Source organism: Amblyraja radiata, chromosome 10, assembly GCF_010909765.2.
Source record: "Amblyraja radiata isolate CabotCenter1 chromosome 10, sAmbRad1.1.pri, whole genome shotgun sequence".
In the NCBI taxonomy this organism is placed as follows: Eukaryota; Metazoa; Chordata; class Chondrichthyes; order Rajiformes; family Rajidae; genus Amblyraja; species Amblyraja radiata.
Window position 1 is genome coordinate 31,025,843 of NC_045965.1, and position 17,630 is coordinate 31,043,472.

At 43.0% G+C, this 17,630-nt stretch overlaps 1 protein-coding gene across 9 annotated transcripts in view; it reads left to right on the forward strand.

Annotated features, from left to right (window-relative positions):
• lrrc7 (leucine rich repeat containing 7) overlaps positions 1 to 17,630 on the forward strand; it is a 360,661-nt gene that overhangs the window by 283,305 nt on the left and 59,726 nt on the right. For all 9 annotated transcript variants that reach the window (XM_033028474.1, XM_033028480.1, XM_033028476.1 and 6 more), the window contains 4 exons: positions 717 to 846; positions 1,559 to 1,674; positions 14,365 to 14,434; positions 17,310 to 17,409. In XM_033028474.1, the coding sequence (XP_032884365.1) occupies positions 717 to 846; positions 1,559 to 1,674; positions 14,365 to 14,434; positions 17,310 to 17,409 (416 nt within the window). The remainder of the gene's footprint in view (positions 1 to 716; positions 847 to 1,558; positions 1,675 to 14,364; positions 14,435 to 17,309; positions 17,410 to 17,630) is intronic.

Sequence of the window (17,630 nt, forward strand, 5' to 3'; positions counted from 1 at the left end):
TTAAGCAAGCAAAGGAGACAAAAGTTTTCATAATTCCAAAACAAGCTAAAAACAGGCGGCATCGGCAGATATGGCCATGCTTCCAGCTTAAATTAATCGCACTTGGGAGTTTCTAATTGTATGAAGGATTCAAAGTAATTTAAAATTAAGCTAGTTCTGTAGGCACAAGATCACTTCTAACTTTAAAAGTTTTTAAATATGTTTACTGAGAAACTGGCAATTCGACTACAATTTAGAAATGTGGGAAGAATAAACTAGGATGAGTGTGACTGGGTGCTTAATGGTCAGTGGGCTGAAAGGCCACTTTCCATCCCGTGAGAATCTATATGAGTAACACATAGTTCCTCAGAAATGTTTGAAATTATTTTTGGTTATTTTAAATCAGGTAGAAAATTAGACATTGTGATCAAAAATGACTGTGTTAAACCGATTTTCAGCTGTTTGAATTAAATTGCACTAAAAACCTTGAAAGATTTCCCGTGATATATTTAAAAGCATTACCTGATGGCACTTGGCCATGATAACATTTATTTTTGACGATATGTAAAGATGAGTGAGCAGAAACATGCAAAAAAAGAATGTGCACCTGAACGAGCAATTTTGCTAAAAATAGAAACTTCACTTTATTAATCTTAATTGTGTGATTTGATTATTTAGATTTTGGAACCGTGCTGGATTCCAAAAGAAGCTTAACTACATTTTCCTCTTTTTGCTAGTCTTTCTGTCTTGGAGGAGTTTGACTGTAGTTGTAACGAACTCGAATCACTTCCTCACACGATTGGATACTTGCACAGCCTCCGAACCTTCGCAGTTGATGAAAACTTCCTTGTAGAGTTGCCCAGAGAGGTGAGATTGACTTTGTAAAACTGTGATTTTAACAAATCATATTAAAGACATATAAATTTGGAAACCTTGTCCTTTCGGAACCAAACCACTTTTTCATTCATCAACAATATAAAATCCATGAGCAACTTTTTTTTTTACAAATTTCAGTTTTGATGAAAATTGGGCTAAATTAAGACAAGGATCTTGTGTTTTAACTTTGTTGCCACTAATTAAGAGGCCTCATCAAAATTGTTGTATGTACAGCCTGCAATGTTTCATCAGTAATTCCTTGAAATATTTATGAGTACTTTGATCACTTTTTTACCTGGTCAGTCGTGTTGACAACAATCCATCATGTCACATTCCATTCCATTTTCTCTTGTTGTAAATCATTCTTTCCCTGCTATCCAATATCTTTGAATATCTATCTCCCCCACCCCCCATTGTTCCCTTCCTCCTACAGTCTATGAGCTCCCTATCGCCCAAATTTGGTATTGCAGTTTTCTTGATCCATTTGACATATCATCCTCTTGAATGGTGTTAGGTTCTATATGCCTCAATTCCACGTAACCATGGGACATGTTAGTCGGTGTGGATGTTGGGCCGGAGGGCCCGTTGTCACACTGTATGACTCTAAATGATCATTTAAAAAGACATTACATAAAATCACTTCAGAGGATAGGTTCTGAAGAGTCTTATAACACAATTGTTTGATAATATCTTTTTAATGCAGATTGGAAGTTGTAAAAATGTGACAGTCATGTCGTTACGGACAAACAAACTGGAGCGGTTGCCTGAAGAGATTGGACAGATGCAAAAACTGAAAGTGTTAAATTTAAGCGATAACAGGTAACAAAGTCTTGACCTTGTAGATATACAAATAAACGTGTGTTAGTACTTTGTTGTATTACATGTAGTGTTTCTAAATCATCAGATGAGGCTACACTTACACTGCAACTTAGTGTGATGCTGGAACATAAATCATTCTCATTGTATTCTCATGCTGTTTTTGAGTTCTCATCTCATTATTTTAAATGTTATTGGCAACATTATGGATCAGATTATATTGTATTTATTTTCCAAGTTGGCTAGAGGTTGAAGGTCTGTGGTATAAAGAGTCATAGTCATTTAGCAGTCTAATTACCTGGGAAACAAGTTCTTCTGCCCAACTCGGCCATGCTGACCAAGATGCTCCATCTGAGCTAGTCCCACTTGCCTGTGTTTGGCCGATATCCCTCTAAACCTTTCCTAACCATGTACATGTCCCAGTATTTTTTAAATGGTGTTATAATACCTTGACAATTAGGTCCTCTGGCAGCTCGTTCCATATACTGACCACTGAGTGAAAAAGTTGCTCCTCCAGTTCCCATTAAATCTTTTGTCTCTTAGCTTAAACCTGTCCCCTGGTTGTTGATTCTTCTACCACGGGTGCATTCACCTGAGCATTCATCCTATCTACTCCCCTCATGATTTTACACACATTTGTAAGATCACCCCTCAGCCTCCTCTTCTCCAAGGAATAAAGTCCTAGCCTGCCCAACCTTTGCCCATAGCTCAGGCCCTCAGATCCTGGCAATATCATTCTCTGCACTCTTTCCAGCTTAATGACATGCTTCCTATGGCAGACTAACCAAAACTGAACATAGTACTCCAAATGTAGCCTCACCAATGTCTTGTGGACGTATAACATTATGTCTTTTCTACACTCAAGTAAATATACAAAATGATGGGCTAAATTATGGGGAACAGGGAAGAGGAGTGGGTGGGGGGGGGGGGGAGGGGGGAAGGTGACAGTGGTTTGTTACCTATAATTGGAACATTGAAGGTCACACCATTGGGTTGTAAGCTACCCAAGCAGAATGAGGTGCTGTTCCTCCACCTTGTATGTGGACTCATTCTGGCATTGGAGCAGGCCAAGGACAAAAAGGTTGATATGGGTATGGCAGGGGGATTTCAAATAGTTCGCAACCGGGGAATCCAACAGGCTGAGAAGGTCGAGCGCAGGTGTTCAGCATAACAATCACCAGGACTATACTTGGTCTCGCAGATGTAAAGGCTACAACAGGCGCACCAAATGCAGTAGATGTGGTTAGAGGAGGTGCATGTGAACCTCTGTCTCATCTGGAAGGGCTGCTGGGATCCCTGGATGAATGTGAGGGAGGAGGTGCAGTGACAGGTGTTACATCTTCTATAGTTGCAGGGGAACGTGCCTAGAGAGGGAGAGTTTTGGGTGGTTTTGAGTGATCTAAGGAGTTGTAAAAGGAATGGTCTCTACGGAAAGCTGAAAATGTTCAGGGTGGGAAAATATGACTGGTGGCAATAATGTCACAGAATGATGTGTTGAATACAAGGGCTGTTTTGGTGAAAGGTAACGACCAGGTCTAGTCTATCCTTATTCCATCTGGGGGAAGAGGGAGTGAAAGCAAAACTGTGGAACACAGTGGAAACATGGCTGAGGGATCTATCCACAATGGCAGAGGGAAAACCACATTTACTAAAGCGGACATCTCGGATGTTCAAGAGTAAAAAGCCTCACCCTGCGAGCAGATGCGGTGGAGACGGAGACCGTTTCACTGAACACTTCCGCCTTGGCCTGCTGAATCTCCCGGTTGCTAACCATTTTAATTACCCATCCCATTCCTATACTGACTTTTCTGTCCTTGGCCTTATTCATTACCAGAGTGAGGCCACATGCAAACTGGAGGAACAGCACCTAATTTTCCACTGGGTAGCTTATAACCCAACGGTATGAGCTGAATTCTTCAATTTTAGGCCACAACCCTTCCTCCCCACACCCATTTCCCCCTTCTCTTCCTTGTGTTCCACTCGGTTTCACACCTCATTTCTCTCCCCCTGCCCCATCCCCTTTCACTTATATCCTTGCCTCTGGCTTCACAATTTACATATCCTCTCTTCTTATTTTAAAACCTTTTGACTTCTTGTCATCTCTGCCCTTAAACCCATCTGCCACTACAACAAGCATCTCACAGTATCCACCTAACACTTGCCAGGTCTTGTTCCACCCCCACTTCTTTTCTCAACTTTCTTTGCCCCATCTACAATTCATCTAATGAAAGGTCCCAACCCAAAACAGTGCCTATCCATATATCCCAGAGGTGCAGCCTGCTGAGTTATTCCATCTGTGTCTTTTTTTGTAAACCAGCATCTATACTTTCTTGTCCCTACATTTTACATGCAATACCCTGAATGATAAAGGCCAAAGTACCAAAAGTCGTCTTTAACACCCTATCTACCTGTGACACCACTTTGACACCTGTGTACCGGTATTTGTAGATTCCTTCGCTGTACAACACTCCCCAGAGCCCAACCATTCACTGTGAAGTTCCTGTCTTATTTTGATTTTGCAAAATTCAACTCTTCGCAGCACTTACCTGCATTAAACAACTCTTGCCATTCGTCAGCCCACATGCCAGACAGATCAAGATCTGCAAAACTCATCATAATTTTACCAGAATGCTGCCTGGATTAGAGGGTGTCTGCTACAAGGAATAGAGGGATATGGATCATGTATAGGCAGATAAGATCAATTTAATTTGGCATCATGTTCGGCACAAACATATGTGGGCTGAAGGTCGTGTGCTGTACTGTTCTATGTTCTATGCCTTGTACATTCTCATCCCAATCGTTAATCTAAACCCCAAACAGCAATGGGCCCAGCACTCAGCCCTGAGGCATACCATTAGTCACAAAGCTCCAGTCTGACAAACAACCTCCCACCACCACCCTCTGCTTCTTTCCATGAAGCTTATTCTATATCCAGTTAGTTAGCTCTCCCTAGATCCTACGCGATCTAACCTTTCAGAGCAACCTACCATATAGACTCTAATCGAAGGCCTTGCTGAAGTCAATATGGTCAACATGTACGACCTTCCCCTTTTGGTAACTTCTTCAAAAAACTCAATCAAATTTGTAAGGCATGATCTCCCATGTGCAAAACCGTGCTGACTATCCCTAATCAGCTCCTGTCTATCCAATATCTTATCCCTCAGAATCCGCTCCAGTAACTTTCCTACCACAGATGTTAGGCTAAGTAAATAGAGGCACAACAATAGCCACCCTCCAGTCAACCAGCTCTTCACCCTCACTTATTAAACTTAAAGTTAATAAAAAACATGCAGGCATGCTCTATGTTCCGTTAGCAGAATGCATGCCTGCAGTTTTTTAAACTGTGTACTTCCTATCTTAGTTGTTTTGCGATGCAAAGAAGAGCCAAGTAACTTCAAAGGCATGATGTGAAATATCAGCCATCTCGTAATTATTAACACTCCAGAGGTCTAACAGAAACTGCCCACTCAAATGATGTGCAAAAACAGGAGTGTGGTTAATAAGCAGAGTTATGAGAAACCATATATTATGACACCAACATCATAGAGTCGTAGAGTCTTACAGTGTGGAAACAGGCCCTTCAGCCCAACTTTCCCACACCGGCCAATATGTCCCATCTACACTAGTCCCACCTACCTGCGTTTGGCCCATATTCCTCTAAACCTGTCCTATCCATGTACCTGTCTAAATGTTCCTTAAACATTGTGATAGTACCTGCTTCAACCACCTCCTCTGACATCTCATTCCATACACCTACCACCCTTTGCGTGAAAAAGTTACCCCTCAGATTCTTATTAAATCTTTCACCCCTCACCTTAAACCCATGCCTCTAGTCCTTGATTCCTCTACTCTGGGCAAGAGACTCTGTGCATCTACTCGATCCATTCCTCTCTTGATTTTATATACCTTTATAAGATCACCCCTCATCCTCCTGCACTCCAAGGAATAGAGTCCTAGCTCAACCTCTCCCCATAGCTCAGGTCCTCAATTCCTGGCTACCTTGTCGATAATCTTTTCTGCACCCCTTCCAGCTTGACAACAAGATCTTTCCTATAACATGATGCCCAAAACAGAACATAATACTCTGAATGCGGCCTCACCAACGTCTTATATAACTGCAACATGACCACCCAACCTCTTTACTCAATGCTCTGACTGATGAAGACCAAAGTTCCAAAAAGCTTTTTTAACCACCCTATCTACATGTGATGCCACTTTCAACAAACTCTGTACCTGTACTACTTGATCCATCTGCTCTACTACACTCCCCAGAGCCCTGTCATTCACTGTGTAGGTTCTGCCAAAATGCAACACCTCACGTTTTTCAGTCTCATAATTGACAAAGCATGGTCTAAGTCCGATTCTACAATATTGACAAAGTGCTGAATAGCTACATCTCATTGAGGGAAATAAAAGTAAAGATGAATTGTGATTGTCTTATTTTCAGAGGAGTCATTGTTTGAAGGGTACCCGGATGCGGCGCCGACAGACACGAGGTCGAAGCAAAGAAGCCAAAGCCAAAGAACCTAATAGAAACAAGGCCAAAACGCCAATGAACCAAGAGTCCGAAGACGAAACGCCTACTAACCGAAAGGATGGGACGCCTAAATGCAAACTAACCGAAAGGGCGGGACGCCTAAAAGCAAACGAACCGAAAGGCTGCGCCACCTAAAAGCCAACTTACCGAATGGCCGCTCTGTCGATACGCCACCTACCCGAACGGCGGCGGCGCCTACAGGCCAAAGGACCGACTGCCGCTCAACAGAAATGTCCAATAACGGACTTGACGTTGCTGGGGGGTGGGACTTGTCAGTGATTGGTCCAGACCCCCGCGTCCATCACATTACTGTGAAGGCATGAACATTGTCCCAAACCTCCGCTCCACCCGACCCACAGACCGTGGAGGGTAGCCGTGGGAGAGTGGGAGCTGTCCCGAGGAATGCACACCTTCGGCCGCTTTCAACTTGTAATACATGATATACACCAGTTAATTAACCATGTATAAATGTATATCATGTATTACATGTATAAATCGTTCTTACATTCGGGAACATGGTTAATTAACTGGTGCCATTATTTCCCTGTCCTAATGGCCTTTGTTTTAGCCGGTGATTACATCTATTCCATCCCTCCCTCGCAAAGATGTGGGATTTCAATTTGAGCGCACTTCTTTGAATAGATGCAAGCGGCATGTCCAGCTTCTCTCCTGGGCACGCAATACACGAAGCCGATGAAATGACACAACTGTCACACCAAAGATAGACACAAAATGCTGGAGTAACTCAGTTGAAGAGGCAGCATCTCTGGAGAGAAGGAATGGGTGGCGTTCGGGTCGAGACCCTTCAGACGCAATCTGAAGAATGGTCTCGTCACGAAACGTCACCCATTCCTTCTCTCCAGAGATGCTGCCTGTTTTGTGCATGGGAGCTTGGGTGCGTTCCGCAAACACCGAGACGGTAATAAATAAACCGTCTGTCCCCGCGGCCGGGGTGAATCACCCTGGTGTGGGTGTCAAAGTCCGGGGGTCGGAGGGGGGGGAGGGGGGATCACCCTGGTGTGGAGGTTGGGGTCCGATGGCGGTGCATCGCGGTCAGTGACTGTGGGACGCTCCCGTGGGTGGAGACGGAGGAGAGAAAAAAGGGGAGAGCAAGTAGGGAGAGAGAGCGGGAGGGGGGGGAGAAGGGGGGGGAGAGAGAGAGAGAGAGAGAGAGAGAGAGAGGGGGGGAGAGAGAAGGGAGAGGGGGAGAGAGAGAAGAGGGGAGAGAGAGGAGGGGAGAGAGAGAAGAAGGGAGAGAGAAGGGGGTGACGGGAGCGTGGTGTTCAATTTCCCACACAAGCCATAGGTGACTGGGCAATCTGAACCCAAGCACCAAGTTGAAAGCGGCATTCCTCGGGACAGCCCCCACTATCCTACGGCCACCCTCCATGGGCTGCGGGTCGGGTGGAGCGCAGGTTTGGGACAATGTTCATGCCTTCACAGTGATCTGATTGACGCGGGGGTCTGGACCAATCGCTGACAAGTCCCGCCCCCCCGGCAACATCAAGTCCGTTATTGGACTTTTCTGTTGAGTAGCAGTCGGTCCGTTGGCCTGTAGGCGCCGCCGCCTTTCGGGTAGGTGGCATTTAGACTGAACGGCCATTCAGTAAGTTTGCTTTTAGGCGATGCAGCCTTTCGGTTCGTTGGCTTTTAGGCGTTCCGCGCTTTCGGTTAGTTTGCATTTAGGCTTCCCATCCTTTCGGTTAGTAGGCGTTTCGTCTTAGGACTCTTTCAGTTCATTGGCGTTTCGGCCTCGTTTCTATTCAGTTCTTTGGCTTCGGCTTCTTTGCTTCGGATTCTTGTCTGTCGGCGCTGCGTCCGCACACGGTTTGAAGTCTTGTTCAAACCATTGTTCTAAGTATGTGATACACATTACTGTTTTTTGACTATGATCACAATAAAGAATGTAGTGTGGTAATATGTACTCACACACTTAGTGGACTGGCTTCATTTGAATATCTGGGCAAACCTCATTAATGTCTGCCAATCTCAGAGCAAAAGGTAATGTGTATTACTGCAATGAATATAGTGGATTGTACACAGGCTCTTATTAGAAAATCCTTACAGCTAATCATAAAGATCCCTTCTTCATTGGGAATTATTTGGCAGAAGATTTGGAATAGGCATGACGCATCTTGGCCATGAGAGGCAGTGGGGCCCAAAAGGATCAGTAGCAAAGAATTGAAGGATATGCCTCATGCAAAGCATGCAGTGCTGGCAGTGTTGCCAACGTTATTTCTAGGAAGAATTACAGTGGTAAGGTATGACAAGAAGTTCAAGCATTATATTTATCTGAGAAGTGAAATGGTAATGAATCCTTTGAAAAGTACCTTCTTGAAGGATTTAATTTGTTCCCTTTTTTTCTAGCATGATTATATACTCTTCCTATATATGATTGTAAACACACTGAACAGTGTAATGGCAGAAAAATACAAAGTACGTCCCAGTGTCAATATTGCCTCATTTAAATGCAGCAACACATGTTGTACCTGATAAGGGCACATATATGGCTGGGATGTGTAGGAAGGAACTGCAGATGCTGGTTTAAACCAAAGTTAGACACAAAAAACTGGAGTAACGCAGCGGGTCAGACGGCATCTCTAGAGAAAAGGAATAGGTGCAATTTCAGATCGAGACGCCACCTATTCCTTTTCTCTAGAGGTGCTAGCTGACCTGCTGAGTTACTCCAGCATTTTGTGTGTATATATGGTTGGGAGTTGATTTGGGTATGAAACCATGTGCCTGGTAACAAATAGAAAAATTAGATGATACTCATGTGGAGGTTGTTTGGTGTTCCTACTTAGGAGCAATCTGAAAGTAGGAATTAAGCACAAAATACTCTAGCACCGCAGCAGTTCAGTGCAGGTGATTAGGGTATTCTACCCGCAACCCACTGTCTGAATTAATAACACATAATAGGGGAAGTTTTTTAATTTCAACCTAACATTAATGTTACAATGATTGTGATGTACAAGAAATCCCCTATGACTATGGCACAATAACAGCTAATGTGCCTTGGAATTGTCTTACAATGCCCTCCATAATGTTTGGACAAAGACCCATCACTTATTTATTTGCCTCTGTACTCCACAATTTGAGATTTGTAATAGAAAAATCACATGTGGTTAAAGTGCACACTGTCGGATTTTAATAAAGGCCATTTTTATACATTTTGGTTTCACCATGTAGTAATCACAGCAGTGTTTATACATAGTTCCCCCTTTTCAGGGCACCATAATGGTTGGGATACAGTAAATGAAAGTAGTCATGTTTAGTATTTTGTTGCATATCCTTTGCATGCAATGACTGCTTGAGGTCTGCGATTCATGGACATCACCAGTTGCTGAGTGTCTTCTCTGGTGATGCTCTGCCAGGCCTGTATTGCAGCCATCTTTAGCTATGCTTGTTTTGGGGGCTAGTCCCCTTCAGCTTTCTCTTTAGCATATAAAAGGCATGCTCAATTGGGTTCAGATCAGGTGATTGACGGCCACTCAAGAATTGACAATTGTTTGGCTTTGAAAAACTCATTTGTTGCTTTAGAAGTATGTTTGGGATCATTGTCTTGCTGTAGAATGAACCGGCAGCCAATGTTTTGAGGCATTTGTTTGAACTTGAGAAGATAGGATGTGTCTATACACTTCAGAATTCATTATGCTACTACCATCAGCAGTTGTATCATCAATAAAGATAAGTGAGCCAGTACCTTCAGCAGCCATGCATTCCCAGGCCATAACACCCCCACCACCGTGTTTCACAGATGAGGTGGTATGCTTTGGATCTAGGGCAGTTCGTTCTCTCCTCCAGATTTTGCTCTTGTCATCACTCTGATATAAGTTAATCTTCATCTTTTTCCAGAACTTGTTTCACAAGACCTTTTTCCAGATCTGTGGTTGCTCTTTTAAGAACTTCTTGGCAAATTGTAACCCGGACATCCTATTTTTGCGGCTAACCAGTGGTTTGCATCTAGCAGTGTAGCCTTTGTATTTCTGTTCATGAAGTCTTCTGCGGACAGTGGTCATTCACAAATCCACACCTGACTCCTGAAGAGAGTTTCTGATCTGTCGGACAGGTATTTGGATTTTTTTCTTTATTATAGAGATAATTCTTCTGTCATCGGCTGTGGAGGTCTTCCTTGGCTTGTTAGTCCCCTTGCGATTAGTGAGCTCACCAGTGCTTTCTTTCTTCTTAATTATGTTCCAAACAGTTGAGTTTGGTAAGCTTAAGGTTTGGCTGATGTCTCTAACAGTTTTATTCTTGTTTCTCAGTCACATAATGGCTTCTTTGACTTTCATTAGCACAGCTTTGGTCCTCATGTTGATAAACAGCAATAAAAGTTTCCAAATGTCATGCAAAGACTGGAGGAAAGATTAGGTGCTGATAGCTCTCTTATACCTGCATTAAGGAGGCAATTAAACACAGGGGCGGGGGGGGGGGGGGGGGGGGGGTGGGGGGGCCAGAGGGGACACGTCCCCCCCATGTTTTGAGAGGTGGGGGGCTTCCCCCCCAAGTTTTTGTGATCCCAATTTTAATATCTCCGCTTTCCGCGAGGCAGTGGGGGTGGGATTGATAATCGAGGGCGCGATGATTGGAGGAGGGAGACGTGGCACAGACCTGCGCCTCATCCGCAGGCAGGATCGATCCCGGCCGGGTCCCGAGTGCCCCCCCCCCACGGGTGGCCAGAGCAGACAGACGCGAGCTGTGACTCCAGGTCCACAGCAAGCGCAGTGAAACAGCACTAAACCCAGCTCAACTCTGCCTGTCCCGCCAGGTTAGCATGCCTGGGCTTGCGGGAAATGTGGCCAGCGCGGAGAAGCAGCGCTGGTGTCCCGTCAGTCCAGTCAGGGCTGTAGTCAGGGCTCGATTGAGCCTCCGAAGCCTCGCGCGTGTGTCCGTGAGTGTGCGCATGCGCGCGTGGCCGCAAAAAAATTGTGTCCCCCGTCCCCTCCATGTTTTGATAGCGAGTTCCGCTCTTGATTAAACACACCTGAGCAATTACAAATGCCTGTGAAGCCATGTCAAGAGTGTTTTATTGTCATATGTCTCAGATAGAACAATGACATGCAGGACAACAGAATAAGTAATAGCATACTAAATAATATGATAAACGAGAGAGAGAAAAAAAATTCAGTGTATATATAGATATACTCATATATATATATATATGTATACACACACATCCACACATACTGGCTTCTTTGACTTTCATTGGCACAACTTTGGTCCTCATGTTGATAAACAGCAATAAAAGTTTCCAAAGGTCATGCAAAGACTGGAGGAAAGATTAGGCGTTGATAGCTCTCTTATACCTGCATTAAGGAGGCAATTAAACGCATAGTAGGACCGAGATGAGAAAAACATTTTTTCACACAGAGAGTGGTGAATCTCTGGAATTCTCTGCCACAGAAGGTAGTTGAGGCCAGTTCATTGGCTATATTTAAGACCGAGTTAGATGTGGCCCTTGTGGCTAAAGGGATCAGGGGGTATGGAGAGAAGGCAGGTATGGGATACTGAGTTGGATGATCAGCCATGATCATATTGAATGGCGGTGCAGGCTCGAAGGGCCAAATGGCCTACTCCTGCACCTAATTTCTATGTTTCTACTCAAAAAACAAACAATAACAGTGCAATAATAATAATAATAGTTTATTGTAGTTCAGAGCTTATGAGGTTGTAGTGTTTAATAGCCTGATGGCTGTTGGGAAGAAGCTGTTCCTGAACCTGGACGTACCTTCTTCCCGATGGCAGTGGTGAGATAAGTGTGTGGCCAGGATGGTGTGGGTCTCTGATGATTTTGGCTGCTTTTTTGAGGCCATGTGTCCCAAACATTATAGTGTAATTTCTACACGGCGATACCAAAATGTATAAAAATACCCTTTAATAAAATCTGACAATGAGCACTTTAACCACATGTGATTTTTTTCTATTACAAATCTCAAATTGTGGAGTACGGAAGCAAATAAATAAATAATGGGTGTTTGGCCCAAACCTTTTGGAGGGCACTGTATAATATAGGGATAGTAATTTTACTAGTTAAGCAGCAGTAAAGCCGCTGCCTCAGAGCGCCAGAGACCTGGGCTCGCTTCTGAATACGGGTGCCGTCTTTGCGGAGTTTTCACATTCTCTTTGTGATTGCGTGGGTTTTCTCCAGGTGGCCCACTTTCTTCCCATATTCTAATGGGGGTTTATTGATTAATTGGCTTCTGTATATTGCCCATGGTGTGAAGGATATGGAAGTGGTATAGCATGGAACTAGTGTGCAGGTGATCAATAGTTGGGATGGACTCTGTGGGCCAAAGGGCCTGTTTCCACAATGTATCTGTAAATTAAAACAAAACTTCTAAATTAGAATAGTTTCTTCCAGAAGTTATAGAGTTAATGTACATAGTTTATAAATCCTAGCTGCAAGATAATTCTAAAACAAATTGAATACCAAACTCACACGCTGATCAAAACATAAAAATGGAAGATAGCCTGTGGGTTACCCTAGATGCTAATTGGTGGGTTGAGAATATGTTCTTGCATTTTTTAAATTTGGGAACATTGAAATTTGTAGAAATCGGTGAAGAGGCTATCAAGAAAAGGCTATAAATCAGTGATTATATTTCTACAAAGTGTCTATTGTCATTGAACATCAGTTAACATTGCTGAGGCATGAACATGAAAAATTACCTCTTAACTAGAAGGGTCTCGACCCGAAACACTGCCTATTTCCTTCGCTCCATAGATGCTGCCTCACCCGCTGAGTTTCTCCCGCATTTTTGTCTACCTTCTTAACTAGACCGTGCATGTTTTATACCTGGAAGGAATAGGAGATAAATGCCGTGGCTATGGGTCACTCTCGTTTTTAATGGGAAAATACATTTTGTTTTCATCACATTGAAAACATTCAGGAACAGTATTATAGTTTTAGTTTTTCATTTTTTCACTGGTTTTTGGTGGTGCATGACATCATTCATGCTGACTAAACTTTTGAGTCTATGGATGACGAGTCTGTAGATACAGTAAAAAATGGGCATAATAACAATGGTTTTACAGAAATGTTTTTGACATTTGTTTGAAAAGTCAATCATCAGAGAGAGTTCACGTCATTATGATTGGGACAGATACATGGTTACAAAAATGAGAAAGTTCAGTGAAGCTTAAAAAATAGTTACTATAAGGCCAACTTCATAAATTGCAATATTAAAATGCAGTGTAATCATTTACACTTTTAAAGTAAACTCCACAATTATTTTGCCTCATTTCCTTGGGGAGAAGAGATGTTTGATCCTTTTTGTGTAGCACTATTTTATAGTTGCCAGCCTCCTCCATTATTTTCATTTGGGAGGGAATGCAGAAACTCCTCCATATCCTCTACTGTTTTTAATCACGACACAGGCAACAAGACCTGGATTTCTCTTTGAGGCAGATGGCCTATCAGTTGCATCACTGGAAGGGAGCCTCTTAAGTGGATGAGGTGAGAATTGCACAAAACACCTTAAAGATTAGGTTAGTCACCATCACAGCAAACGCATAATCAGAGCAGGTTACCCAGCAGTGATAATGCCAGAGTGTTAAACTCTTGAATAGAAGGCCTGCTTTCAAATTTTGGTCTCCACAGAGACAAATGGACAGATTTTCAACAGTTTTAGTTAGATTGTCTGTGCAAGCGTAAAAATGTTCAGAGGTCTTTCACTGTATTAGTCTTTTTAACAGTGTGTTGGAGTTGCCCAAGGGTTATGTCATTTTCTTCTCCTTACTGTGGAGAATTAAATGGATATAGTTGTCAATCTGTGAATATTGGAGAAACTATGATGTAATTAAGCACGGGGAGCCTAATAATAATAGTGTGACATCTGAATGTCTAATATTAGTTTGAAATAAATTATTTTAGGACCTGAAAAACTATATATATATATTTTTACAGTTGAAATACTATTTACCTTGCATTTTGGAAAAACAGTTCAAAAATATCCGTATATATTTAGCATTTGTTTTTAAAATGTGTTTCTTTTAAAACCACCATCTGCATAGGCAAATCAACGAGGATGTTGTTTATTTAGCATAATTGCGCTAGTTGTTTTGCATCCAAACTTGTATCTAGTAAGATCATTAAAGTGAACAATGGTTTTTGTCTGTAGAAAACTGATCTACAAAATGTTTTTTTTTGTTTGTAGGTTGAAGAATTTGCCATTCAGTTTTACTAAACTTAAAGAACTGGCAGCATTGTGGCTATCTGATAACCAGGTAATGAAGCATGGCAGTGTGGAAGAAAAAATATAATTTATAGCTTTTAAGATAAATGACTTACTTCAGCATGTGACTGTAGGGGAAACCCTAATTCAATCTTCTCTGGTAACTGAGGCTGCAGCAGGAGGAAGAAGTAGGAATCACTATACATTCCCCTTTTTCTCAATTGTCCATGTTCAGCTACTACCAGTATTGTAAATTTGGCATTATCCCGAGCTGGTAAAAGTAGCAACTTTTTTGCTTATTTTGTAATTGAGAGTCTAGGATCATCACCAAGAGGTTGGGGCAGGAAAGCCAGACAAATGAGATGTAGATACAGTTGAGTGGCGTTTTGATTGGCTGGAAGGAGGGGGAGTGCAGGGAAAGAGATACGGGATAGTGGGAGACAAGAGCGGAACTCGCTATCAAAACATGGAGGGGACGGGGGACACAATTTTTTGGCGGCCACGCGCGCATGCGCACACTCACACACACACGCGCGCGAAGCTTCGGAGGCTCAATCCAGCGCTAAATGCAGCTCAACTATGCCTGTCTCACTGGGTTAACTACAGCCCTGTCTGGTCTGACAGGATACCAGCGCTGCTTCTCCGCGCTGGCCATATTTCCCGCATGCCCAGGAAGGGTTGTAAGCTCACCTGGCGGGATAGGCAGAGTTAGCTGGGTTTAGCGCTGTTTCTCTGCGCTGGCCCGTCTGACTGCCGACCAAGGATCTTTGCTGCCGACCTCTCTGGCCACCCGTGGGGGGGGGGGGGCACTCGGGACAGCGCCGGAGACCCGGCCGGGATCAAACCTGGCTGCGGATGAGGCGCAGGTCTGTGCCACGTCTCCCTCCTCCAATCACCGCGCTCTATCCTCAGTCCCACCCCCCCCCCCCCACTCCTCCCTCCTCCAGCCATCGTGCTGAATCATGTCCCGCCCCCATTGCTAGCTGACCGACGTCTCTCTCCTCCAATCGGCGCCCTCGATCATCAGTCCCACCCCCACTGTCTCGCGGAAAGCGGAGATTTCACCGGATTTCAAAATCCGGATTACAAAAACTTGGGGGGGGGGGGGTGTCCCCCACCTCTCAAAACATGGAGGGGACGTGTCCCCTCTGCTTCCCCCCCCCCCCCGGGTTTTCCGCCCCTGGTGGGAGAAATGGGTGTGCACCGGAGTACGGGGAAGTCCACAGTAAAAAGAAGGGGAGAAGGAGGGGTTGGTACCTAAAATTAGAGAATTCAATGTTCACACCTTTGGATTGTACGCACCTCAGCGGAATTTGAGGTGCTGTTCCTCCAGTTTGCATGTGCCCTCTGGAGATGGAGGTGGAAAGGACAGAAAGGTCAGTATCGAAATCCAGCAGGCCTTGGCGGAATGAGCGCAAGTGTTTGACAACACAGTCACCGAGTCTACTCTTGCTCACTCCAATGTAAAGGAAGCCACATTGGGTCAACCGATTGCCGCAGAGTTTTGAGGAGGTGCATGCAAACCTTTGTCTCACCCGGAAGGGTTGCTGGAGTCCTTGGACGGAAGTGGCGTAGGGATAGGTGTTACATCTCCTGTGGTCACATGGGAAAGTACCTGGGGAGGAGGCGGTTTGGGTGAGAACGGATGAGTGATCCAAGGAAGTGGTCTCTGCAGAAACCAGCAAGGGCTGCAGATGGGAAGATACGATTAACTGGTGGTGGGTTCACTTTGAGAGTGGCGGAAATGTCAGATGTTGGATGCAGAAGCTGGTGGGGTGAAAGGTGAGGGCGAGGGGCCTGCAAAGGTATTTAAAATTGGATGCTGTATATACTTGGGTTTCCTGTGGAGGGGCTGGCAATTAACCTGCACTCTTTAGATAATAGTCTCACCCCAATTCTGATGAGCCCCATAAACATTCCTGCTGGTTAATCACCAAAAATGCGAATGGATAATTTTTAACCGAAGCAATTCAATTCAGGAGCCTAAGAGCTGGAATAGAAAAGGACATTTGAATAGAATAAATAGAATATTGCAATGGTAACAGCAGCAACATTATCGTTTTATATGAAATAGCGAACAATGTCAGGACATTTATGCATGTATACTTTAACATGAAAACCCTGAAGTTCCAGTTCATGATATATGTCTTCACAGGCTGTACTATTTGCAACATTTTCCACTGTAATTAAGCTGAACTCGCAAGAATGTATATGAATTTAAGTTACTTAAAAACAACTTCCATAAGAATATACTGAAAATCATGTTCTTAATTACATGAATTTTAAGAGTGTACTTAAAATGCTGGTCCTAAAAATCTAATTTTGTATACTTTAATTTCCTTGCATGAATATTGGAAAATATGTGAAACTTCTATTTCTTATTTTTTTTAGATTGATTGTAACATTTCAGTTTATAATTTATTTTTGTGTTTCTTCTCATTTATGTAACCATCTGAGTAATGTTTTAAAACCTTGATTAAAAATTATTTCCTAATATGCTGTCTGAGAGATTACTTTGGTGATTGCTGATCCTGCTTGATGAGTTGAGCACCTTTCTGCCTCTTTCATGTTGGCAGTCATTGTCAAAAAAGGCCATATAGATTATCATTAAAGGAAGCTTTTTGAGGACCAAGTGAAACAATTTTATTTTGCCAGTGAGCGCACATTCTGGCTAATATTGTATTCCTTACCAAATAAACCTTTAAAAACAGTTTTTAACCATAAATAAGCAGAGATAAACTGACTTTAATTCTAATAAGGAGGTGCCTGAATAATCCTTTATTCTTTGCTGAGAAATTGCCAAAATTAAATGATATTCATTTTAATTTAAAAAAAAATTACATTTGTTATTGTCTTGCGAAGCAGTAAATGTTCAAATATTGCATTCAATGTATGATTTTCATTGTGTTCTTATCCTTTTGTTTTAGTCCAAGGCTCTAATCCCTCTGCAAACAGAGTCTCATCCAGAAACAAAGCAGAGAGTGTTGACAAACTATATGTTTCCTCAGCAGCCACGTAACGATGAAGGTGAGACTTATCAACATTCAGGGCTGAGATTAGTGAAGGTTTTCAGGTGAAACCTTCTTTACCTGATTGTATTTCTTGTAGGGTAATCAGCAAGTAATCCCTAGCAAGATGCTCTATTGTGATTTTAAAGTATTTATTTTTAGCCCATTAATTTCCCATGCTTCTATTTTGTTTTTTTGTTCCTATCCTGGTATAACCAAAATTATACGTGGAAGAGAAAC